At 37.5% G+C, this 24,693-nt stretch overlaps 1 protein-coding gene across 9 annotated transcripts in view; it reads left to right on the forward strand.

The window, feature by feature from the left end:
- The window catches only part of Herc1 (HECT and RLD domain containing E3 ubiquitin protein ligase family member 1), a 162,023-nt gene that overhangs the window by 91,863 nt on the left and 45,467 nt on the right, over positions 1 to 24,693 (forward strand). For 7 of the 9 annotated variants that reach the window (XM_040739487.1, XM_040739486.1, XM_040739492.1 and 4 more), the window contains 13 exons: positions 378 to 498; positions 740 to 977; positions 1,083 to 1,270; positions 5,534 to 5,689; positions 7,276 to 7,382; positions 7,888 to 7,998; positions 9,731 to 9,907; positions 12,940 to 13,179; positions 13,643 to 13,726; positions 15,519 to 16,039; positions 18,168 to 18,943; positions 21,362 to 21,560; positions 24,483 to 24,643. In XM_040739487.1, the coding sequence (XP_040595421.1) occupies positions 378 to 498; positions 740 to 977; positions 1,083 to 1,270; positions 5,534 to 5,689; positions 7,276 to 7,382; positions 7,888 to 7,998; positions 9,731 to 9,907; positions 12,940 to 13,179; positions 13,643 to 13,726; positions 15,519 to 16,039; positions 18,168 to 18,943; positions 21,362 to 21,560; positions 24,483 to 24,643 (3,079 nt within the window). The remainder of the gene's footprint in view (positions 1 to 377; positions 499 to 739; positions 978 to 1,082; positions 1,271 to 5,533; positions 5,690 to 7,275; positions 7,383 to 7,887; positions 7,999 to 9,730; positions 9,908 to 12,939; positions 13,180 to 13,642; positions 13,727 to 15,518; positions 16,040 to 18,167; positions 18,944 to 21,361; positions 21,561 to 24,482; positions 24,644 to 24,693) is intronic. The other 2 variants (XM_040739491.1, XM_040739488.1) reach the window with 2 other exon arrangements.

Here is a 24,693-nt window from a genome sequence, read left to right on the forward strand (position 1 = left end):
ATAGATATGCATGCCTCTGTCTCCTAAGTTCTGGGATTAAAGGTGTGCGCCACCTCACTTGGCACTTGTATACTGTTATTTTTATATCTTTATTTAGATAGTCAAAGTTTCTTTGGAAGGGAGGAGTAAGTACTACACAGAGTCAAGAACTACCAATCATTTTAGACTAATTTTGTAATGAATCTTTCATACACTGTAATTTAGTGAATAATTATTACCATAGGGCTCTAGTATAGACTAAGACTAAAATGTTACTACTACTACTTCTACTTCTACTCTTCTTCTTCTCCTCTTCCTCCTCCTTCCTCCTTCGCCTTCTTTTTTTTTCAAAAAGGTATTATCATTACTGATTTTAAAAGTAACTCTGTGTAATTTAGGATGGGATCAGAGCAGCTAAAAGAAATATTCAGATTGAAATCCAGGTGGCTGTCCATAAGATTTATCAACAGTTGTCTGCTACTCTAGAGAGAGCCCTTCAAGCAAATAAGCATCACATTGGTGAGTAACTTCCTGCAAGTAAAGGTGACAGATGTACATTTTGGGCTGAGATTATGGTAGAGAAGTGACTTCATTTTATGTTTAACACTAATAGACCAACTGACAAATAAGAGCAAAGTACTTGAACATTGGATAGTACTTTATATTATTATTTATAGATTGAAGAAGTTTATTTTAGTTTCAAAGAAGTTTATTTAATTTCAAAGAGATTTTCAACTGTTTTTCTATTTTTGTTTTTTAGAAGCCCAGCAACGTCTTCTTTTGGTTACAGTTTTTGCCCTCAGTGTTCATTATCAGCCAGTGGATGTTTCTTTGGCAATCTCTACTGGTCTGCTGAATGTATTGTCACAGTTATGTGGCACAGACACCATGTTAGGACAGCCCCTGCAATTATTGCCAAAGACTGGTGTTTCCCAGCTTAGCACAGCTTTGAAAGTGGCCAGTACAAGGCTGCTCCAGATTCTAGCCATCACTACAGGGTAAGTACTACAAAAGTCTTGGAGGAATTAGATGGGGCCTGTATTTTCTACGGTATTTATCTCTTTGTATTTTTGTTACTTATTTTTCCCTTTTATTTCATGTAGAACCTATGCTGATAAACTGAGCCCCAAAGTAGTTCAGTCCTTATTGGATTTGCTCTGTAGTCAGTTGAAGAATTTGTTATCCCAAACTGGTGTACTATTTATGGCCTCCTTTGGAGAAGGAGAAGATGGTGAAGAAGAAGAAAAAAAAGTTGACTCCAGTGGGGAAACTGAAAAGAAAGATTTCAGAGGTAGTATAAACCTTTTTCCCTTTCTTATTATGTACAGATACTTGTTGAGTTTCCATAGTCTGCATATGGTAAGAACATTGTCTTCTGTCTGTTATGGTATGAAGGATTTTTTCTAGTTTGCAACCCTTTCTTTGCACATAGATGCAGTTTAGGTTAGTTTCTGGCTGAGCCTCCTGTGCTCTGTGGAATTCACTCTGCTGCTGCTTAATGCTATTGCTCAGCTAGGCTCTAGGGACTTAGATTTTAGGTGACTGATTTCTCCAGGTTATCTAGGGAGAAGCTTAGATGTTTTCTGAGTTATTTAATTCTAACAAATCTCCTCTAACTACAGTCCTACTGTGAATGGTTCCCTGAGAGTAAGAGCTTTTTGATCAGTGGCAAATGGGTTATGATCAAACCCGAACGGACTGAATTCTTTCTTTCATTTGGCCAGTATAATTTTTGTTTTTTTATACAATATTTGTTTAATAGTGAACATGGTATTTTAGTTTCTTTTCCAGTTGTTGTAAAATATCTTGGCAAAAGCAAATTAGGGGAGAAAGGTTTTGTTTGGTTCACAGTTCCAGATGAAGTCCATGATATCATAGAAGCCACAGAAACAGGAACTTCGGAACAGAAAGCAGTCACTTTCACTTTCTTCTTAGAATATGAAACTAAGGCAGTTATTTCCAGTAGAGTTTATGCCTGAAGCAGTAGAACTACTGCCCTTGTCTTTAATGTAATTTCAGGAATAAAGGTCTAAAATTGGTCATTATTCCAAAAAGATTGTGAGTTACAATGTCTCATTTTCACAGTAACTCCAGGAGCCCTTTAAAAGTCCCTGTGGGTTAGGTGACAGAAGAGAGCAAGTGACTTTGCCATCCTTTGCTCCAGGTCTGTCATCTGTAAAATAAGAGTAATTACAAAGCCAACTTGTGAAGATTGTTTTGAGGACTAATTAATTTGATATGTGTAAGCACAGAATATTATATGGCACATAATGAAAGTTTAGTAGTTGTTAATATTAAATATTTTAGTAGATAATATTTGAAATTAAATAGTATTTAGATCATATTAATATTGTTAACTTAAGCAGGGGAGGGGGAATAAGAGAAAATACTGACCAGATGCAAAATGATAAAGCATTGTCTCTGTTGTCATTGATACAGAGTCATGATATGGTCAAACCTGTAAGCACACAGAGTGCAGTGCAAGAAGCTCAGAAAACATATCTAAATCTCTTATGTCAGAATGTAGGAGCATATCTGGTTCTAATTAAGGACTAACCTTTTAGTTTCCCAGCCCAAGCCAGTGGCAGGTTTTGTGTTCTTGGTCCTGTATAGAGTTTTCTACAGAATGCGAAGACAGAGTCACAGGATGATCAGTAAAAGCAAAGTGTCTCTCTGCCTCTTTCTGCTTTTCTGAGATCCACTGGGAGATAAAGAGCTGTTAAGATACCAGTTTCTCACCAGTCTGTGCTGAGTACTGCACATACAGACAACAGGGAACAGTTAGTTACCTTTTAGCCTATAAAATGCAAAGATAATTGGATCCTTAGCTGAATGTCCTGGTACATGTCCAGAATTCTAGCACCAGAGAAGTTAGGGCAAAGACGAACATGAATTCCAGCCCAGTTTTGTACTACATAGTAGTACCCTGTTAAGAGAGAAGCTTTTTCCTTGAGAGAATGCCTTCCCGCCCGCCTGGTTCTAGATCGGCATCAGTCCCAAATAAACACACAGGAGGCTATATTAATTATGAAGCTGTTGGCCTTGCTTGTTTCTTACTGGCTACCTCTGACTTAACCCCATAATTGTTAATCTAAGTATTTCTCTTACCGGAGAATGGTTCCAGGCTTCCTACCCCCATGTCATTACATCTTGACTCTCTGTGTTTCTCCTTCCCAGAATCCTCCTCGACTCCTAGTCCCTCCTATCTAGGTTTCCTATTGGCTCAACAGTACTTTATTGACAAATGCACAGGACTTCCCCCAACAGTACCCCATCTAAGAAAACAACAAAAATTGGGATTCTTCAATATCCAGTAAAGAAAGACACAGTTTTTCCATGGCTGAGTCTTGCTGCCTATAACAACAGATGAAGCCATGTTGGTTCCCCTGTTTTGAAAATGGCTGGAAAGGTGAATAACTCAAGTCATCCATGGTCAGTCATTAAGAATCAGGCTGCTTAGGTATGAAGAACATCCAGTATTTCTAAAATACATAATTAAAATGAAAATGTATCCTTCATTTCAAATATAGGAGTGTATCATCAGGGTGAGTCAACCAGCTTTATAGTTGAGGTCTCTGGGCCCAAATTGGACTTGAATCTGTGATCCTCCTGCCTCACCCTTTTTCTCCTGGGTGCTGGGATTACAGATATGCACCACTACATTTGACTCTAATTTAATGTTTTATTCTAGAAATACTTGCTGGAGGTAGGAGATAGAGTACACACGTTATACAAGGGATAAAAAGAGGCTTCCTGGAAGAGGTAACCTTTGAACCGATTCTTGAAGTGATAACACTGGAAACCTTTGAGAGACAGAAGTGCGCAGGACAAGATGATACTTCTGTGTTCTTTGAATTGATATTATAAAAAAAACTGTTTCATATTTAAGTAAAAAGACAAGGTACTATATGTAGGAGATGTAAAGAAATAATTCTTAGTTTCCTCTCCAGTTGTCCCCAGCAGTTTTGTTCTGTCATAGACCTGTTCACCCTTCTCAGCAAAACAGAAGTCTTCCTGTGACGACAGTTGTTTACTGATTTCCATTGTTGGTGTAGCATGTCCCTTTGCAGAGGTCTCCTTGCTTTCACAAGAGACTTCTCTTTGTATTCCTTAATGGAGCATTTCAGAATCTCTCTGAAAGTAGTACTGTAGATTGTTGTCTCCAGATTGTTACAGATGTTCATGTTGTGTTCTTCTTGAACTGGCATGCTGTGCTTTGTTGCCTTATTGGCACACTTGTAGTCCTCCTCTGCATGGGATGGTGTCAGGATAAGCAAATGTGAAAGGTAATTGTAACAAAGGATGTGTGTGTGGGTAGTTCTGTGTGGCTTCAAAGTCAGGAAGCAGAGAGAAATTAATTCTGGTGCTCTGCTTACATTGTTTTCCTTTTTTATTCGTTCTTGGGCCTCAGAGTGGATAGGGTGGAGAAAACAGCTAGAGTGCGCCTAAGAGAAGGACTGATGCTGATGCTGGTCTGGAAACTGAGACTACTAGGTAGGGCAGGATGTGGGAGGGCATGTACACAGAGTTGGCTCCCAGTAAACCAGACTCAGTTCTAGAATGTGGTTTGCTTTAGGATCTGATTTTAAATTTATTTATTTATTTTGCTCGCAGGTGAGAGCTTGCATGAGTGTAGAGGTCAAGACAACTTGGGATAGTCAGTACTCTCTTCCTACCATTAGGGTCCCTGGGAACAAGCAAGCAAACACTCCTACCCACTGAGCTACCGCACCATAAGATCTCTTTCAGAAATATGATACCTAGAGATTGAGCAGGAAAGCAAGGCCCATAGTCTTTCTGTTTTTGAAAGTGTAATAAAAGTTAAGAACTTTCTTCCTAGTCAAATACATGTAAATATACACTTGTTGGTATACTTTTAGAGGTTTACAGACCATCTTCCTCAAAATTCTATATAGTGGAATTCTAGACTTGGCTAGCTATCTATACACTGCTTTTTTAAATAGCAATTCTTTTTAAAAAATGGTTAAGATAAGTTCAAGTATACTAAACTAGGTATTAGTGTCCAGGTACATAATAATAAGAAGCAACTTTTCAGGTAGGAAAGATCTATTTTGAGATATGGTTTGAGGTTATAATATATCATAGTGAGAAGGCTCAGCAGCAGGAATGTGAGAAAGAAGAATTGTGAAAGTCATATTATCTCATCTATAGGAAGCAATTGGGGGCTCAGGTTCTGCTATGGTTGCTGCCCACATTCAGGGTGGGTCTTCCCTCAGTTAAACTTCTGGAAACACCTGAAGGTGCATCTCATAGGTGATTCCAAAACCAGTCAACTTGATAATGAAGGTTAATTGTCATATACACATTCTCTTGTGCTTACTCTTCTGCTACACACATATAAAAGACATTTCATTAGAGTTTATTTCAATGTTTACCTTTGCCCATTCTCTAATTTTCAAAAATTGGCAGTTTATTGAAAACCTAGACTGTGAATTAGATTTGTGCTTAATGCAATCGAAGTGTAAACTGGATAAGGTAAACTTTATCTTGCTGCTTTTCAGTTGAAATGTAAAGTTACCTTTTCACTTTTCAGCTGCTCTTAGGAAACAACATGCAGCTGAACTCCATCTAGGGGACTTTTTAGTTTTTCTTCGAAGAGTTGTGTCTTCAAAAGCAATTCAATCAAAAATGGCTTCCCCCAAATGGACAGAGGTGCTTCTAAACATAGCATCTCAGAAGTGCTCTTCAGGTATGTCTGTTGCCTTTGTGTAGTATGTTTTTATGTGTTGTGTGTATTCTATTAAGGTAATGCTAGAATTTTAACAACACTCGACACCTGATCTTGATTTTAAGCCTTTTCTTCTTTGATTTTTGATTATTTGTTTGATTGATAGAAAATGCCAGTTTTGGGGATAACAATTGGTAAAGAATTAATAATGTCAAATGGTGCTGGAGAAATTGCGATTTAATCTAGAGAACTTGGCCCTATTTGTTCATATTATAAAATGTACTAAAAATAAGTAGAGACTTATATAGTATATAATTTGCTACAAAGTTGACCTCACATTTTAGGTTGTCAAGTCAGAGCTGAATTTGTCTGTGATTTCAGCTGTTTTGATGTGACTCTTGAGGTGTCTGATGGTTCGGCATAAACTTAATTCCTAGTTCCAGACTAGCAGTCTGGTAATCTTTTTTGTTTTGTTTTTTGATTTTTTGAGACAGGATTTCTCTGACTTTGGAGACTGTCCTGGAACTCACTCTGTAGACCAGGCCAGTTTAAAACTCACAGAGATCCTCCTGCCTCTGTCTCCTGAGTGCTGGGATTAATGGCATACGCCACCAACACCCAGCTGAAGTCTTGTAATCTTATACAAGTTACTGATAGTTTTTTGCTACTCTGGTCTTTCCCCCATATTTTTGATAAAATATATAAAACAAAATTTAAAATTTAAGTATACAGTTCAAGACATTAAGCATAGTCACTGTGTTGTATCATTTCTACCCATTTCCAGAACTTTTTTGATTATCCTTCCCTAATGTTTTTGAAACATGCAGAATCATGTTTCCATGTATTCCATGTTTTATGGATTATTCTATGTATTTACATTCTCAGTATACTTCAGCAATGTTTATCAACTAGTATTGCTTAGAGCTTCCTTTAATGAAGCTTATGTCAGTTTTTAAAGTATAAAGTAAAAGATATTCAATTATTTTCATCTGATCTTATTAGGCATGTCTATAAGAAGAGTACATATTTATTCACCAAAATTTTGTCTGTACCTTTTCTAATTTTAGAAAAGTACAAGCTACTTACTGTCATTGAAGGGTAACTGTAATCAACATATAATATTTACATATATGAAAGCTTAAAAAGCCAAATACATATGAAGCTCTGAAATAGGAAATGGACTAGAGCAAGGAAATGAGAGCATATGCCTAAGCTTTAGATGCTCACAGACATTTCAGAAATACTGCTACTACTGAAGTATGGAGTTTTGGTTAAATTGTTAAACTCTCTGAGCCTCTGTTTCCTCATCTCAGACTCTGAATTTAGGATTAATGTATATGAAATACATACATACTCTACCTCTGATACATGTGGCTGCAGTACTTGTCCAATAAAGATATAAATTGGAACATACACATCAAGTATGTGTATGTACTAACAGGCATAGATTGGGTCCAGAATTAATGTGACAATAGGTTAAAATATACGTCTGTTTCATTTATAAGCTGCTTTGTAGCCTTAGGAAAATAATTTTATGTGAGGTTAATTTTAATTCTTTATGCCTGTCACATTGATAACAAGAAGACTGCTCTGCTGCCCTTCCCCAGGCATTCCTCTGGTTGGTAACTTAAGAACGAGACTCCTTGCCCTTCATGTCCTTGAGGCTGTGCTTCCAGCTTGTGAATCAGGTGTAGAAGATGACCAAATGACCCAGGTTTGTGATTTTTTTTTAATTGGTGGAAAATGCTTCTCATATATTCAGTGTGATTCACCCAAAACTGAGAGTTACTACAGCCTCCTTTTTATTGTAAACGTGCCTTGTCTTCAATAGTATAGTTGCTACTTCTAAGACTGCTTTTTTTAAAACCTCCATTCTTAAGGAAGGAGAAGAAAAATAAATTGTGGGATGTAAGAAATAGAGGAGTAGAAAATACATGTAAAGTCAAAAGGAAAGGACAGTCTAGAATTTCTTAGTAGATTGGGCCTATAGAAAGACAAATGTGTGAGACAGTAAAACTGAAACTGAATCTGTATCTAGAAAGGAAACATAAAACCAAGCCATTTTGTAGTGAGCTGATGACCTTTTAAAACTAGAAGTATTCCAGATAGAACCATAACAAGTAGCTATTTGATATTAGCACAATCAATCTTCATGTGCCATTGAACATTGTAATATTTCTCTTTATAAATTTTATCTTTGTTTCCTTTCAATATACCAGGTTGTTGAACGCTTATTTTCCCTTCTGTCGGATTGTATGTGGGAGACTCCAATTGCTCAGGCCAAACATGCTATTCAAATAAAGGAAAAAGAACAAGAAATAAAACTACAGGTAATTGATTTTTTCCCCCCAGAAAAGGTGTTTTTAAGCCTTATAAGTAGATACTCTAGTGATGGGGGAAGTCCTTCTGTATATATGCTTGTCTTATTGGTTGATAAATAAAGCACTGTTGGCCAATAGGGAAGCAAGATAGGTGGGACTAGGAGTCAAGGAGGAGTCTGAGAAATATAGAGAGTCGCCATGTGATCCCAGGAAGAGAGGATGCATGAGGCTGGTGTCCACAGTAAGGTAAGACCTTATAGAAATTATATATTAGTAGTTATGGGTTAATACTTAAGGCAGAACTAGCCAATGAGAAGCCCTGGACATTGGCTGACAGCATTTTGACAAATAGAGTCTCTGTGTTATTTGGGGTTGATGCGACTCTGGGTCCAGGCTGGGGGGAAGAATGCTTGTCACACTCTAGTGCCCATCTCTATTTCTGGGTGTAAAAATCCTACTATGAGGGTCTTTGCTGTAGAATTCGCTCCGCATCCTCTTTGTGTGTTTTGTCGTCTTCTCCATTGACTACTTCTCATCTCTGTCTTCAGTCATGCTTTTTCTCATCCTCACTTCTCAAATCATATTTTTGTCATGAAGCCTTCTTGATCATCTTTCCTCTGTTCACTACGGAGATTCTCAAAGAATAAACACATGTCAACTACTTTTTACTTCTCACTTTCTCTTCAGAGTCTTAATTGCGTATCACCCATCAAGATGCCAAATTCCATAAAGTATTAGCACTACTTTTATAGGTGTTTTCTACTACCTATAGGAATTTGTTCCAGGGCCATCCACACTTGCCCGTATCAGCTGATGCTCAGGTCCCATACATAAAGTGGTGTGCTGTTTATATATGACTTGCACGATTCTCCCATAAATTTTGAATCATTTCTACGTTTTCTAATACATAATACAGTGTAAGCTTGTAAAGAACTGTGATCCCATATATTATATGTGATAAGAAGAGTCTAAACATGTTCAATACCATTGTAGTTGGTTTTTAAAAACTATATTTCCAGTCTGTGCTTGGTTGAAACTGTGATGTAGAACCTGGGATATAGAGGGCCCACTGTTTGCTTTTTTTGTTCATATCTTACTTGATTCTGCCGTGTACCCATCCTTGTAGCCTGAGGCTTCATGATTTACCTTTTAAATTAGATTCTACTTCATACACATAAATTCTTAGCTTAGTTTTCCAGATTCCACAGTTTTCCTGATTTTATTCCTTCTACCTTAGAAAATGGCCTTTTAGTCTTCTAGGTTTTTCTTTCTCTGTTTAAGTATTGAGTTATTGTGTCACCTAGTACTAAGTCCCCCCATCATATCTCTTCTCTTTTCCATATTCAAAGAAGCCTTATTTGACTCTATCTGCCATTGATGCCTAAATTTTAAAGTCTTATCTTCTATTGACTTACCACTTGAATGATAACCAAATAGACTTCTCATACTTAGTATATTAAAAATTGCATTCTTTGCCCTATCACATTCTGTTCCTTTCCCAGTTCTAGTTATTACTGAAGTGAAAAACCTTAGAGTTATCCTTGATTCCAGTCTCACTATGTAACTGACGTGATTAGTCTCTGTGTACCCTAAATGAACAATAACCTCTTTATAGGCACTGTATACCTACTGCCTTGCACAGTATCTAGAATCTGATATATATAATATCTGTGGAATAAAACTAAGGAAGTATAGGAGATCTGTTTATTCCCAAACACTGACCCTGCCTTCTTTCTGGTAGAAGCAAGGAGAGTTGGAGGAAGAGGATGAAAATCTCCCCATACAAGAAGTCTCTTTTGATCCAGAGAAAGCGCAGTGTTGCATTGTGGAAAATGGACAGATTTTAACTCATGGCAGTGGAGGAAAAGGATATGGATTGGCGTCAACTGGGGTAACTTCTGGGTGCTATCAATGGAAGGTGAGGAGAATTCTTAGAAGTTGTTTTATGATTTTAGTTTTTTGAAACACACGTTAGTGGGGGGAAGCTCAGGAGGCCTCATCCCTAAACAAAGAACTACAAGGAGCTAAGGAATGCTGAGGTCAGGAGACAATAGCCTTACCCAGGGAAGAGCACACCAGTTGGTTGTCCCATACCAAATGGTCAGCCCTAAAACTTCATTATATAGACTACTAGGTTGTATTTAGGAACACACACACACACACACACACACACACACACACACACACCAAAAATGAAAGAAAAACAGGCCATAAATTTGAAAGAGAACAACAAAAGGTATCAGATGGTTTGAAGGGAGAAAAGGGAAGGGGGAAATGATGTAATTATATTACAATCTCAAAAAGATATTTTAAAAATAATTTATTGGGTTCTTTAATTAAAAAGTAAACAAAACTTTTTATGTAAATGGTGCTGTCATGGTATTGTAAGTGGAAATGAGTAAAGCAGATACACAACCTCTGCTATTTATATTACATTTCTTTACTCTAAAATTGCCTTAAATTTGAAAACAAGAGTTTAGAAGCATGTAAAATAAAGGGTTCACACAGAGTACACATTCCCACATTAGTGGGAAAACACCATGAGATATGTCATGTTTTTGCCTGTGAAAGCTGTTAGAGATACATCACCAAAGGCTTTTTACTAGGTACAAGCTTATAATTACCTTTTGCATGGCATGTGTTCATTCTTTAGGTTCCCAGAAGGAATGTAGTTAAGTGACATCAGCCTTATTACTTAGAAAAACACTGTAGGCACAGCTAGCCAATCTTGTCAGTTAACGAAGGTTGTTGTTTTTGTTGTTAGTGCGTTTTGTTTTGTTTGTTTTAAATAAATGGAAGGAATAGTTTATCGGTCAAGTTACCCAGTGCCAGCCAAAGACCAGCTTACAAGTAGGACTTTCTCTGCTATATTAACTCCTTTTTTGTACTCAGTCTATTTCTTTGGTTCTTGGCTGTCATGCATTACAGTAAAACTATTAATAGGACCACATGCAACTGGTGAGACCAAACTACAATATTGACTTGTGCCATATAGGTTCTTGGACTTACCTAGTTAAATTTTATGTGACTTCATTCTTAATTTTTGTTTGTTTTTTATTTAGTTTTGAGACAGGGTCTCACTGTGTAGCCTTAGCTGTTCTGGAACTCACTATGTGGATCAAGCTGGCCCGAACTCAAGAGATCCACCTACCTCTGCCTCTCAATGCCGGGTGTACCACCACACCTGGCACTGTTAGTAAGTTTTTGTATTAGTATTTTGCTGCTCGTATTTGTTTCTTGAGATGGTGTTTTGCTGTGTAGTTCAAACTGATTTTTAGTTCAGGATTCCCACCTTAGTCTTTCAAAAACACTTCCATGATGGACATGTGCCTTTAGGCTCAATTTGTATTAACTTTTAAATCCTGGCTTAGGTATTAGTTTAACATACCACAATTCTGATCAGTCTAGGGTTGAGTTACTGTTATTAAAGAGTGCACACACACAGAATATAGTCCCATAGAACATATGTTAGTTTACTGCAAGCCAACCACCTATAATTGTTAGGGCACCTCTGTTTAGGACACCTATTGTCAGGTAGTAAGGCTACTACCGTCCCAGTGTGGTCTGCTGTTGCACTCTCCTGTCTGTTTCTGTTTCATTTTGAATGGTTTAGTTAAGTTCCTTATTTCAGAAGACTGTCTCAAGCAGTCAACTTGAAGAATTTTGTTATCATTGATTTTATTTTGTCTGTGTTGATTACATTGGAAAGTGTTTTGTGAGAAGGTCAGATGTAGGAGCTTACCCCTGCTGTTTTCTAGTCTGTTAGATTTGAGGAAGGTTCAGCAATCAGTTTGAGTTGCAAGTGATCACAACAGCTTTCAGGACAGTGCCAACTTTCCCCTTCCAGAGGGAGAACACCTAGGAACAGTTTTTAATGCTTGATGCCCTTTCCACACCTCCCTAGACCTTGAGTTTTTGTTTTCCTTGTGTTATAAGATACTTGGTGTGCCTAGTTAGTAATTATAGCTTGACTTCTTTTTCAGTCTTGATCATTTTTAATTTTCATGTAGACCTTTTTTACACATGAGTTGAGTGCAAGAGGGACAAAAGAATTTCTACCACAATTTTTTTTTGTAAAGAATTAAACAGGAAGGTTAGGTCTTAACTTTTTTTTTTCAAAATAAGATTTAAAAACCTACCTGTTGAGGATGGAGAGATGGCTCTGTGGTTAAAAGCACTGGCTGTTTTTTCAGAGGTCTCTGGTTCAATTCTCAGCACCAACATAGAAGCTTATGCCCATTTGTAACTCTAGTTCTGGAGGCTCTGATTCCTTTTCTGACCTTTGAAGGTTCTGGCATGCACATGACATATGTATATATACACACACACACCCAGGCAATACACTCACATATTAGAAAGTATACCCGTTTTATCCTGATAAATAGCCTTAAAATACCCATCTTTTTCTGGGGCCAGCTTAAACAAAGTGTCTTACAGGGATGTCTTATGGGTCAGGAGAAAGGTACGGATTATAGAATCAAACTGCTTGTACCTGAACCAGAATGCTGAATGATCACAGTAAGTCAGAAGTGAGCATCACCAGCAGGGAGTTGAGTCAGTCCCTTAAAGAGTGGAGGGAGGATGCTAGTTCCTGTAGTTTCCCATCCTTTCTGAATAAAGGGTACACAGAGAGTAGTTGGGAAATCTGTGTAAGAAGTTGAAGCTTTCTACAAATAATTTTCTAAAATACTATGTAAGCTAAAATCATTTATTTTAAATGTTGTAGGTACCAAAGGTTATTCTTTATATTTACACGGTAAAGAATAAATTTGCCTTATAAACTGGTGAAATTACTTCATTTTTGTTTTATTTCTTCTTAGAATGAAAAGAAAGTTAATGTGTTCCTATAAATTTACAAACATATTTCCAAGTTTCAATTAATGTAGTAATAGCACAGTTTTTTAGTACTATTGAACATTTATGAGTTGTTTATTCTTTTTCTTATTTTAGTTTTATATTGTGAAGGAAAATAGAGGTAATGAGGGCACATGTGTTGGAGTTTCTCGCTGGCCAGTACATGATTTTAATCACCGCACTACCTCAGACATGTGGCTCTATAGAGCTTACAGTGGTAACCTCTATCACAATGGAGAACAGACTCTGACGCTATCCAGCTTTACTCAAGGAGATTTCATTACCTGTGTGTTAGACATGGAAGCCAGGACCATTTCCTTTGGGAAAAATGGAGAGGTACTGAAACCTGTTTACAGACACTGCTTTCTTCTTTTCTTCCTTCCTTTCTTCCTCTCTTTCTTTCTTTCTTTCTTTCTTTCTTTCTTTCTTTCTTTCTTTCTTTCTTCCTTTCTTTCCTTTTTCCCTCAAATTTAAATTCCACTCATGTTATCAAGTACTGGTTATTTAGTGTATAGACTATTTCTTTTCCTTTTTTTTGTCTTTGATTCTTTATGATTTTTAAAATTCTTTATCAGTGTCAAACTTAACAAAACAGTGGTAAAGATCAAGTAAGATTTTTGAAACAAGCAAACAGTTTAGGATCACATATTCTATGTATCATTGCCTTGGGTGGAAGGGCAGTTGATATATGACTCCAGTAACTTTTGTTCTTTCTCATAACCTTTTAATTTTAATGTGACTACATAATATCAATTTTAAAAACAACTTCAGTTTCCTTTGCTTCTCTGTCACACTCTAGGAACCCAAATTAGCTTTTGAAGATGTGGATGCAGCAGAGTTGTACCCATGTGTAATGTTCTATAGCAGCAACCCTGGTGAGAAGGTAACAGAATCCCAACCTGTATTTATGCATTAGTGATACCAGTTATTTTAAATTAGTGTTATGTTAGTATGTCACACAGGTTACACAATAGAAAGGTATCTCTACCATTAAAAGTTCCTAGCCCATAGAAGTTCTTCTAGAAGGGTAGATAATTTTAGTCCATATTAAGGCACTGTAGCTATATAGCAAACCAACTTGCAAACAGTGGCACTGTGAAAGTTACGGGACCTATATTTGGAGCAATATGGTTCATTGGTCGTTGTGGATATGAGAAGAAATACTCAAATGTAATGAGATAACATTAGCTGAATAATGTAAGGTTATGGTGGGGAAACTACCTTTCATTCATAAGGGAGAGTTCTCAGACCTGTAAGAAGTTACAGATTTGAATGTGATAAGAACAGTATTATGGGCATGCAGTCTCACTGAAACCTTTTTATTCTCTTTATGTAAAACAAAAGCAGAAACAAGCTTCTCTTTGTGGATAGTGGTGATGTTTTTCCATTTCCCACCTTTTTACTGGAGGATAACTTAGGTCTCTCATCAAGAATTTCTAGTGGAATTTTATACTAAAAATTTTTCAAGTTAAATCATATAATTTCCTTATAATGAAAGTGTTAGTAAATATTAATCATGAAAGTTACCACACACACACACACACACACACACACACATTCATTCTAAGACTAGCCATTCGTAAGACCAAGAACTTCTTGAACAGGTAGCCAGTAATCTGCAGGTAAAGTAGAGGCTGCTAAGTGCCTGATATCATCCTTTGCCCTGTATGTGTTTTTGTACCTTGGTGATATTCTTTGAGGAAAAGAAATAGTTAACTATTCACAGTGAACCTAGTATTACACTAGTAAGTGCTTTGTCTATATCACTTCATTTATTTTTAAAATAAGTATAGGGGATGGATACTATTATTAGTGTCCTTTTTTTCAGACGAAGAAGCTGAAACTTAAATTGCTTGCCAAGATTGTGGACAACTATGATTTAAACCCAAGTCTCACTCCTCTTTTAACATCTTTAGGGAGTAAGGGAGAGGAGACAGGGCCTTTCTTTTATATACCCCAGACTTGTTTTGAACTCATAGGGATTTTGAAGTTTATCAGAAAAGTCCCACAAACAAAATACATATGTTTATGGTTAGAATTCTAAGGCTGGATGAATTCTCCAAGGTTTGTAAATTTTGGAAAGCCCCAAGCCTCCTTTGGACTAAAGAATGTTACCAGGGTTCAAGTATACCACCAGAGCAAAGAAAGGCTTTGGACTCAATGTCTTCCAGGTGCTGAGACTACAGACATGTGCCACACCAGCTTCCTCTCTTCAATTCTGTGTCCTGCTCGTAGTGTATGTTTATACCGGGCCTGTCCTAGTTGTGTTGTTTTATAATTTTACATTGTGCCCTTGAAACAATATAAGATAGTTCCAAGACTCAAAATTATTCTGGATTTTATGGATGATAGTTATTGTTTCTCCCAGACATTTTGGGGGGGGTACTAAGTTGAGTCAGACACATATGCATTCCTCTCTTCCATCCTTTGAGTGGTTGTAATTGCTTTGAAACTTGTGGGCTACACGAGGTTCAAATGGCAGGGCATTCTAAAGGGCCCATATTGCTAATCACTTCAGTGATCTCTAACATTTCCTGCCCATTGTTGGTGGTAGGGTCACATAGTATACTAAAGCTAGTTCAACATATGCTTCCATTTGCTAGAACCTATATTGACAAACAGTTAAGGAAATAAATTAGTATCACACACATCCCACCTTCTCTTCTTTTATATAGGTGAAAATTTGTGATATGCAGATGCGTGGCACACCACGGGATTTACTTCCAGGAGACCCTATTTGTAGTCCAGTAGCAACAGTGCTAGCTGAGGCCACTATTCAGCTTATCCGTATCCTTCACCGAACAGACCGTTGGACTTACTGCATTAACAAAAAGATGATGGAAAGGCTACATAAAATTAAGATATGTATTAAAGAGTCAGGTCAGAAGCTAAAGAAAAGCCGCTCGGTTCAGAGCCGAGAGGAAAATGAAATGAGAGAGGAGAAAGAGAACAAAGAAGAAGAAAAAGGTAAACATAATAGGCATGGTCTTGCTGACCTCTCAGAACCACAACTGAGGACTCTTTGCATAGAGGTGTGGCCTGTGCTAGCAGTGATAGGAGGAGTTGATGCTGGTCTTAGAGTTGGAGGTCGGTGTGTTCACAAGCAAACTGGGCGCCATGCCACGCTGCTGGGAGTGGTCAAAGAAGGCAGCACATCTGCCAAGGTCCAGTGGGATGAAGCAGAAATTACCATCAGGTATGATGTGTTGAGTTATGCCTATAGCAGATAAATATTTGACGGTAAAATGGGCAATTGCCCATGGATAGTGAGTAATAATGTATTATAGATAAACTGCTAGTTAACTTTTAAAAATGATTTTCTATGTTGCTAGATATTATTTTGATTTACTAAAATACAAGTGATTTATAAAACAGTTTTAAATTTTGTTGGTAAAGAACTGATAAGTTCACTAGGCTTAACTTGTTTTATTTGGGTTCACGCTTTTTGTTGCTGGGAAATATATGTGCCAGCAACTTGGTCTTGTGCATGCTAGACAAGTGATCCCTCACTGGACTCTGCCCTTGCTGTTTCCTGCCTTTTGATCATTTCTGTTATATATTTGAACAGTAAAAAGCCAGATGGTTAACTTATTGACCAGATTTTATGTTCAAGAGGCCCTGTGGTAGGAACATCTAAGTGAGATCTGCCTTTTTTAAGTTAAAATTTTATTTTTTATGCATGTGGGTATTTTACCTGCATGTGTGTCTGTACACCACCTGTGTGCCTTATGCCTGCAGAGGCCAGAGAGGACATTTGCATCCCCTGGAACTGGAGTTAACAGATAATTGTGAGCCACCCTGTGGATGCTGGGAACTGAACCCAGGTCCCCTGCAAAAGCAGCTAGTGCTCTACTGAGCCATCCATCCATTCCCATGATGAACTCTTTCCACACTTTTTGTGACAGAATGTTGTAGCTTAAATTGGCCTGTAACTCACTCTGTAACCCAAACAGACCTCAAACTCATGATGCCCTTCTGTTAGTCTTCCAAGTGCTGGGAGCACCAATGTATGCCATTACCCCCAGCACTACCTTTTAAAATTCATATTATTTTAATAGTTATGAGAATTACTTTTATTTGACACAAGCAAGATGCTTAAAAGCATCTAAATGTATTTATATTTATATAGTTTAAAATATAAGCTTCATATGTTAAATGTTAAATATTTTAATTCATAAAAGATCTCACTATCTGAGTATATAATTTTATCATTTGGAAATTAGGATTTATTGGCAATATTATAACTATTGATTATATTACCTAATGTAATTCTCACAATTGTATGTTAATATGATAGAACATTATTTTAAAATAGTATTTAATGCAAGTAGTACTATTTTAGGAATAAATAAATGTGATAGACTCTTAGTTGAAAAACACATATATATGTAAAGTTTATATGTAATGTCTGCTTATAATGAACTTTATTTGTACACCCTTCACTTCACAAAAAACAGTGACAGCTTTACAAAATCACAGAAAAGTGTCTTCTGCTTTCATTCTTTGCTTTGTTTCAGAGAAGATTCAATATCTTATTAGTATGTATGCAATATAGTAAAATATGTAAATTAACATATGAAAAAGAAAAATGTGGCAAAGGGGAAATGAGATTAGGAAGATAAGACAACTAAGAAGTAGATGATAACAACACTACAGATACTTGCTGGGCTTTTTATTGTATTTTCTATAATTAATGTAACTCTTAAACTTCAATAATTTTATGCTATATATAATGGATATGTAATCATATTCTTGCTTAAACTAAAATTACGAGTGTCAGTTGAAGACTACAAAGTAAAAATTTTAACCAGACAAAGTCTCCTATGAAGGTTATAAATATCTACTACATACCCAGTAAACTAGATTTATTATATAAATTTCCCAACTAGATTACATCAAACTGCATCTACTTTACCTCCTATTTTATAAGTAAAGCCACATAGCCATATTCTTTGCTTTGTGTATCAGTGGTTATCAGTGGTTACTTTGTTACTATCATGGCAGGGTTGAGTGATAGCAGCAGTGTACACATGTTCCCAAAGCTCTGAGATACTTAGACCTGGGAAGTTTGCTCATTCTGCTTTACATTGTATAGCAGTAAATACTCTCATTTGAGAGCACATGTGTATTTCATTGTTGTTGCATTTATCATCACATCTCTGTTTTCTCATAATACCATTTTCATTCCGTAATGATGTCAATTTGTGTAAATTATTCTCTGCATTGTATACATGACACGTCTTTTTTATCTGCGTTATTTTCTGTACCTTCCTCCTGTCTTTCCCTCACTTGCTTTTTCCTGTGTCATTCTGATCTTATTAAAGCTTCCCAACTTTTTGGTCGCCTAGTGATACTCCATTATATAACCTGGAACCCTGTGAACCACTGCTGTTTGACGTGGCGCGATTCCGAGGCCTGACAGCTTCAGTGCTGCTGGACCTAACATATCTGACAGGCATTCATGAAGATGTGGGGAAACAGAGCGTCAAACGACATGAGAAGAAACACCGTCATGAGTCTGAGGAAAAGGGGGACACTGAGCAGAAACCTGAGAATGAATCCATTATAGATGTGCGAACAGGGTTAATGTCTGATGATGTCAAAAGTCAGGGTACCACAAGCTCCAAGTCAGAAAATGAAATAGCTTCATTTTCTTTAGAACCAACACTGCCAGGTGTGGAATCCCAACATCAAGTAACAGAAGGAAAGAGAAAAAATCATGAACATATATCTAAAACTCATGACATAGCTCAGTCAGAAATCAGAGCAGTCCAGCTTTCCTATCTCTACCTTGGTGCTATGAAGTCACTTAGTGCTCTTCTTGGCTGTAGTAAATATGCTGAGCTCTTGCTGATTCCAAAAGTTCTAGCTGAAAATGGCCACAACTCAGACTGTGCCAGCTCTCCAGTTGTTCACGAGGATGTGGAGATGCGTGCCGCTCTACAGTTCCTGATGCGACACATGGTGAAGCGAGCAGTCATGCGGTCACCCATAAAGCGAGCGTTGGGGTTAGCTGATCTGGAACGAGCTCAAGCTATGATTTACAAACTAGTGGTCCATGGACTTTTGGAAGACCAGTTTGGGGGCAAAATTAAGCAAGGTATGTTATCTGATGAAATTATACTCATAACTGTCAAAAGTAATATAATCCTATAAACACTTTGTGAACATACATATTTATTTTGGCCAAAGAAATTTGTACATTGTTTTTCTTTTGTAAGATAAATGGTCATTTTTGTTACTTTTACATTAGTAATTATTGTGTACCTGTAATTTTCTATTTTAAATCTACATAAACACTAGAATTTGATAATTGTCACTAGACTTAGGAAAGCTGAAATTACGAGGCTTATTTGGTGCACAGTTGTAATCCCAGCACTCAGGAGACATAGGTAGAGAGATCTCTGTGGGTTCAAGGTCAGCCTGGTCTCTGTAGTGAATTCCAGGACTGCCAAATATATAGTGAGATCCTGTCTCCAAAAAAAAAAAAAAAAAAAAAGACACACAAAAAAAAAAACAGACAAAAACAGCTGACATTTAATTCATTCTTCAAAAGGTATCCAATTATTTGTTGATATTATTTGAAATATATTCTTAAAACTCCTCAGAGATGTTTTTAATATGTACTGTTTCATAAATAATGTATTGTGTGAGAAGACCTTGTCTCTGCTTAATCTTTATTTTCATCTTGGGAAATAGTACAAATTTTTAAATAAAAATGAGATTCGCCGGGCGTTGGTGGCGCACGCCTTTAATCCCAGCACTTGGGAGGCAGAGGCAGGCGGATCTCTGTGAGTTCGAGGCCAGCCTGGTCTACAAGAGCTAGTTCCAGGACAGCCTCCAAAGCCACAGAGAAACCCTGTCTCGAAAAACCAAAAAAAAAAAAAAATGAGATTCATTCAGAAGATACTTGTTGAATGCCTAGTGCTACCTAAAACAGTGTCCCTGGCCTTCAAGAAGCTTGTACTATACTTAGAGAGGCAACACAGGCCCGGAACCCCAGCGTTTAGAGAGTAGAGGCAGGAGAACCAGAAGTTTAAGGACATTCTTGGCAACAAATCAATTTTGAGGCCTGACTGACTACATTAGTCCTTACCTAAAGGGACAGGTAGAAGAGAAAGGAAAGAGAAAGAAAGAAGGGGAAGAGAAAAGAGAGTGCTGGATCTTTATTCTTTCTGCTTCTCCTCCCTTTCCTTTGCCCTCATTCATGTTCCATCTTAGTTTAGAGAGAGATACATATAAGTAGGCATGTTCTAAGTTGTTTATGAAGGGATGTGGCCATTTAGTAAACATAATAATTATGTTTTTAAAAAGTATTTTTACTTTTTTTTCCCCCGGTTTTTCAAGACAGGGTTTCTCTGTATTGTTTTGGAGCCTGTCCTGGAATTTGCTCTCTAGACCAGACTGGCCTCGAACTCACAGAGATCCGTCTGCCTCTGCCTCCCAAGTGCTGGGATTAAAGGCGTGTGCCACCAGCGCCTGGCATATTTTTACTTTTCTTTTATGTGTATGGGTGTTTTGCCTACATGTATGTCTGTGCATCACTTGTGTGCCTGGTACCTGCATAGGCCGGCAGACAGTACTGGATCCCCTGGAACTAGAATTATAGATAGCTGTGAGCTGCCATGTAAGTGCTGGGAATTGAATTCAGGTCCTTTGGAAGAGCAGCCAGTGCTCTTAACCACTGAGTCATCTCTCCAGCCCTAGAATTAATTGTTTTTTGTAGTAACTGCTACTTTATTTGTTGTTCCCTTACCGGAGAAGGAAAACTATAAATATATATGTATATTTGCCACACACCCTTCAAGTCATAGCGTGAAATATCTGTCAAGGTTTTTATTTTTCTTGTATTTATGTGCCTATGCCAACATTGGAGGAAAGTATCAAAATTGAAATGCTAGACAAATCGTTTAGTGTTTGGACATATAGAGATAACCTCAAATTTTAGACATCTTCCTGTTCCTTTTGAGACAGGGTCTGGTTAAATAGCTCAGGCTAGTCTTTAACTTGCAGTCCTCTTGTCTCAGCACCCCATAGTGCTTGAATTAAAGGAGTGTGTCATCATATCCCCCACTTTTAATGTGTTTGTAAGAGAATTCTCTAAAATCAGAACTAACCACAAGGGCCTATAGAATCTAGACTAATGAATACGATAGTGAAACATGTGTGTGTGTGTGTGAGAGAGAGAGAGACAGAGACAGAGAGAGAGACAGAGAGAGAGACAGAGACAGAGAGACAGAGACAGAGAGAGCTTCTTTTGAAATTTGTTCAGAATATACGTATAGGAACTTTGACTTTTTTTTTTTTAAGCAGTGTTTCACTATGTAGCCTTGGCTGAGTTGCTACATAGCCCAATGTGTCCTTGCACTTAGATCTTGCTTCAGCCTCCCAAGTGCTAGGACTGTAGGTGTATATAACCAAACCTACCTCTAGAAACATTTAAAATGCAGTTTTCCATTTTTGACTGTTACTTTTGAAAAAGACAAATCCTTACTATTTTCTTAACCTTTGTTTACAGAGATTGATCAACAAGCTGAAGAAAGTGACCAAGCCCAGCAAGCGCAGACACCAGTTACCACCAGCCCATCAGCGTCCAGCACGACTTCCTTTATGAGCAGCTCCCTTGAGGACACGACAACTGCCACCACTCCTGTCACTGACACAGAAACTGTGCCTGCGTCTGAGTCTCCAGGAGTGATGCCACTTAGTCTTCTCAGGTAGAGAAGTTGGCCTGTCTCTCTGTCCACTGATACTTATGCTTCTCAAAGCACATTGTTTCTCTCACAAAGTATACCTAGTTAAATCCCAGTATTCCAGAGCTGGAAAGAACCTGGGATCATACAGTAAAAACATAGGCTAGCAAAAGTGGAAACATCCCTCCTCTGGAGTTTTATAACTTGTCCTGAAGTCTCAAAGCCCAGTGGTGGTGGGCCTGTGTCTAATGATCTTTTGTGGGCAGACAAGGTCAGACTCTCTTCCCAGGCTCAGGTAATACTCCTGTTTCTGAGTCAGGGGTATAAGTGTGCATCACCACATTTGGCTTGGCTAAGCTTTTATAGACTTGTTTTCCTTAGAAAGCAAATTAATTGCTTCTTCCTGTTTTGTTTTTGCTTTTTTTCTTTGGTGGGGGGAGTTGTGTTGGGGGTAGGAGGGTTAGTGATGCTACTGAGAATCAAATTCAAGACCCTTACATGTTACACAAATGTTCCGTTGCTGAGTCCTATCTCCAGCCCAGTATTTGAATTTTGAGTAGTAAAGTTTAAAGAAAAAGAAATCATCTGCATGAAATAATTTTTTTTCTTCTCGGGTTCTTTCCCTTTTGAACATAATACTTATTTTTAACATTTTAATATTTATGTGGCATGACAGTACACCTATCATGATACACATGTGGAGGGAGGGGTTGAATTTAGCTCGTCATGCCTTCGTGGTAAGCTTATTTACCTGCTGAGTCATCTCAGGAGCTGTATACTTTTCCTTTTTTCTCCATAATCAAACAAGTCTTTTTTCAAATGAAAGGAACATGTTTTATGTTGGCTTCTGCAGCCATCTGTATGTAATAAGGGTGAATTCTATATGGTGTTTACTTATTTAAATTCCTTTTTGCTTAGTTGCACTTGTATGCATACCAGTGGTGAGAGACTTGCTTAAGTGAAGTAAGGAAAGCAAATTAGCCTTTCCCCTCTTTTCTCTGCTGTTCTCAGATAGATTGTCTTTATTCTCACTGAACTAGGTAGTAGAAAGGGAGCCTCATCTCTGCCCTTAGTGATTCTCAAGTTTTGGTGTGCACAGTTTTCCTACCTAGGAGCTATTTGAAAGTTTTGGGATTGTATGCCCTAGAAAGTCAGGTTTAATAGGTATATAGGGCCCATAGTTTACATTTTAACTAATTTTCCTAGTGGAGTGTGTGTGTGTGTGTGTGTGTGTGTGTGTGTGTGTGTGTGTGTGTGTGTGTATGTACATACATACACATGGACGTGTACTGGTCTTTAGCTTACATTTTGGAAATTGCCACTGTATATTTGTGTGAAGGAGCACTTATGCTCACCTGTTTATTAGCTCTCTCGTTGAGTTATAATTCTAGGTGCTGCTGATAGAACCTTCCTGTGGTTTTTAATGCTTTCTGGCAATTTCAGAATTTAAAAGTGTTCACAGAGGGGGCTAAAGAGATGGTCAGTGGTTAAGAGCACTGACTGCTCTTCCAGAGGTCCTGAGTTCAATTCCTAGCAACCACATGGTGGCTCACAGCCATCTGTAATGAGATCTGGTGCTATTTTCTTGCCTACAAGGACACATGCAGGCAGAACATTGTGTGCATAATAAACAAATCTTTAAAAAAAATAATAAAAGTGTTCACAGAAAATCTTACTTCTTGTCTGTTTTGAGGCTCTGACGAGAGTAAGCATAGAATTAAAGGGTAGAATCATTCCCCTTTAGTCATAGAAAGGAAACTCAAAGGTACATCCCTAGAATCTTCCTTTCTTCTTAGTCTTTGTTTCTCCACTACTGGCTAGGACTTGATCGGAACTGCAGTTATATTTACAGAACTCAGTGAGCTACTGTTCCCTCTGTGTGCCCTGGTTGATTGGATAAACAGTGCTCTTCTGAAGCTAGCTACCTCTTCGCTGAAACTAAAGCTTAATGGTAGAGCACTTGCCTAGCATATGCAAATGGCTCCACGTTCAATCCCCAGCACTACAGAAAAGAAAAAGTTCCTAGTTTGGAGGGCAGATCTGTACTTGATTCTTTGATCGGTGTCCACCTCCTCAGTGTGAGAGGGAGTACCTATTCTTTCTGTGCCTGTCATTCATAGACTGTTCATGCTACCTTAGTATCATTCATGTTAACTTCCTCTGGTATATCTTACTTGCACACTATTTTTCAATTGTACTAGGTAACTGGACACTTATTTTTTCTATAAGTTAATACCTGAGATCAATATGTTAACTTTATAGCTAGTGGGATTATATTTAAAAGTAACATCAAGTTTTTTCTGTTTTTGTATTTGTGAAAGGGTCTTATATATCCAAGGCTATCCTTAACTCACTAAAAGACTAAGGATGATCATGAACTCCTGTCTCCACCTCCTGGTTGCTGGGATTATAGTATATGCCACCATACCAAGTTTTATACAGGGTGGGAGATTGAACCCAGGGTTTTGTGCATGTTAGGCAAATACTCTACCATCTGAGTCACATCTCTAGTCCAAGTTTTCTATCCTTATATTCTTCTTTAGTTTCTTGGCTACTATATTCATAACAAAATACCCTTGTCACTTCTATATTATAATAGAAGCAAAACTTCATAAAGGCAAGGATTCTAAATTTCTTTTTGTAATTACCATATCACTCCCCAATATGTTGCTGCTATTTTCCTAGGAAAATTATAATAATACTTTTATAGTGAAGAGTACCCTAGGATGTAATTACTTTTAATACTGAAGAATCTTTATTTCATCACTATGTATTAAATTATAGCTAACTTGTGCTGTCTTCCAGGTTATAATTTCTTCTGTAAGAAGATTCGTAACATGTCTGTTCTTTCCCACTTGGGATTTATTTTTTATTTTTCTTTATTTTTTTCTTCTTCTTCTTTTTTTTTTTTTTTTTTTTTTGCTAATCATTGTTATTTTCTTAAAGGCAAATGTTCTCTAGTTATCCCACCACCACTGTACTTCCTACACGTCGTGCACAGACTCCTCCAATATCATCATTACCAACCTCTCCTTCTGATGAAGTAGGAAGGAGACAAAGTTTAACTTCTCCTGATTCCCAGTCTACAAGGCCAGCTAACCGCACAGGTGATCTTACTCTCATATACTGCGATACCCAAACCTCTTTGCATTCTAGA

The sequence above is a fragment of the Mesocricetus auratus genome, unplaced genomic scaffold, assembly GCF_017639785.1.
Source record: "Mesocricetus auratus isolate SY011 unplaced genomic scaffold, BCM_Maur_2.0 Super-Scaffold_100691, whole genome shotgun sequence".
NCBI classification, from domain to species: domain Eukaryota; kingdom Metazoa; phylum Chordata; class Mammalia; order Rodentia; family Cricetidae; genus Mesocricetus; species Mesocricetus auratus.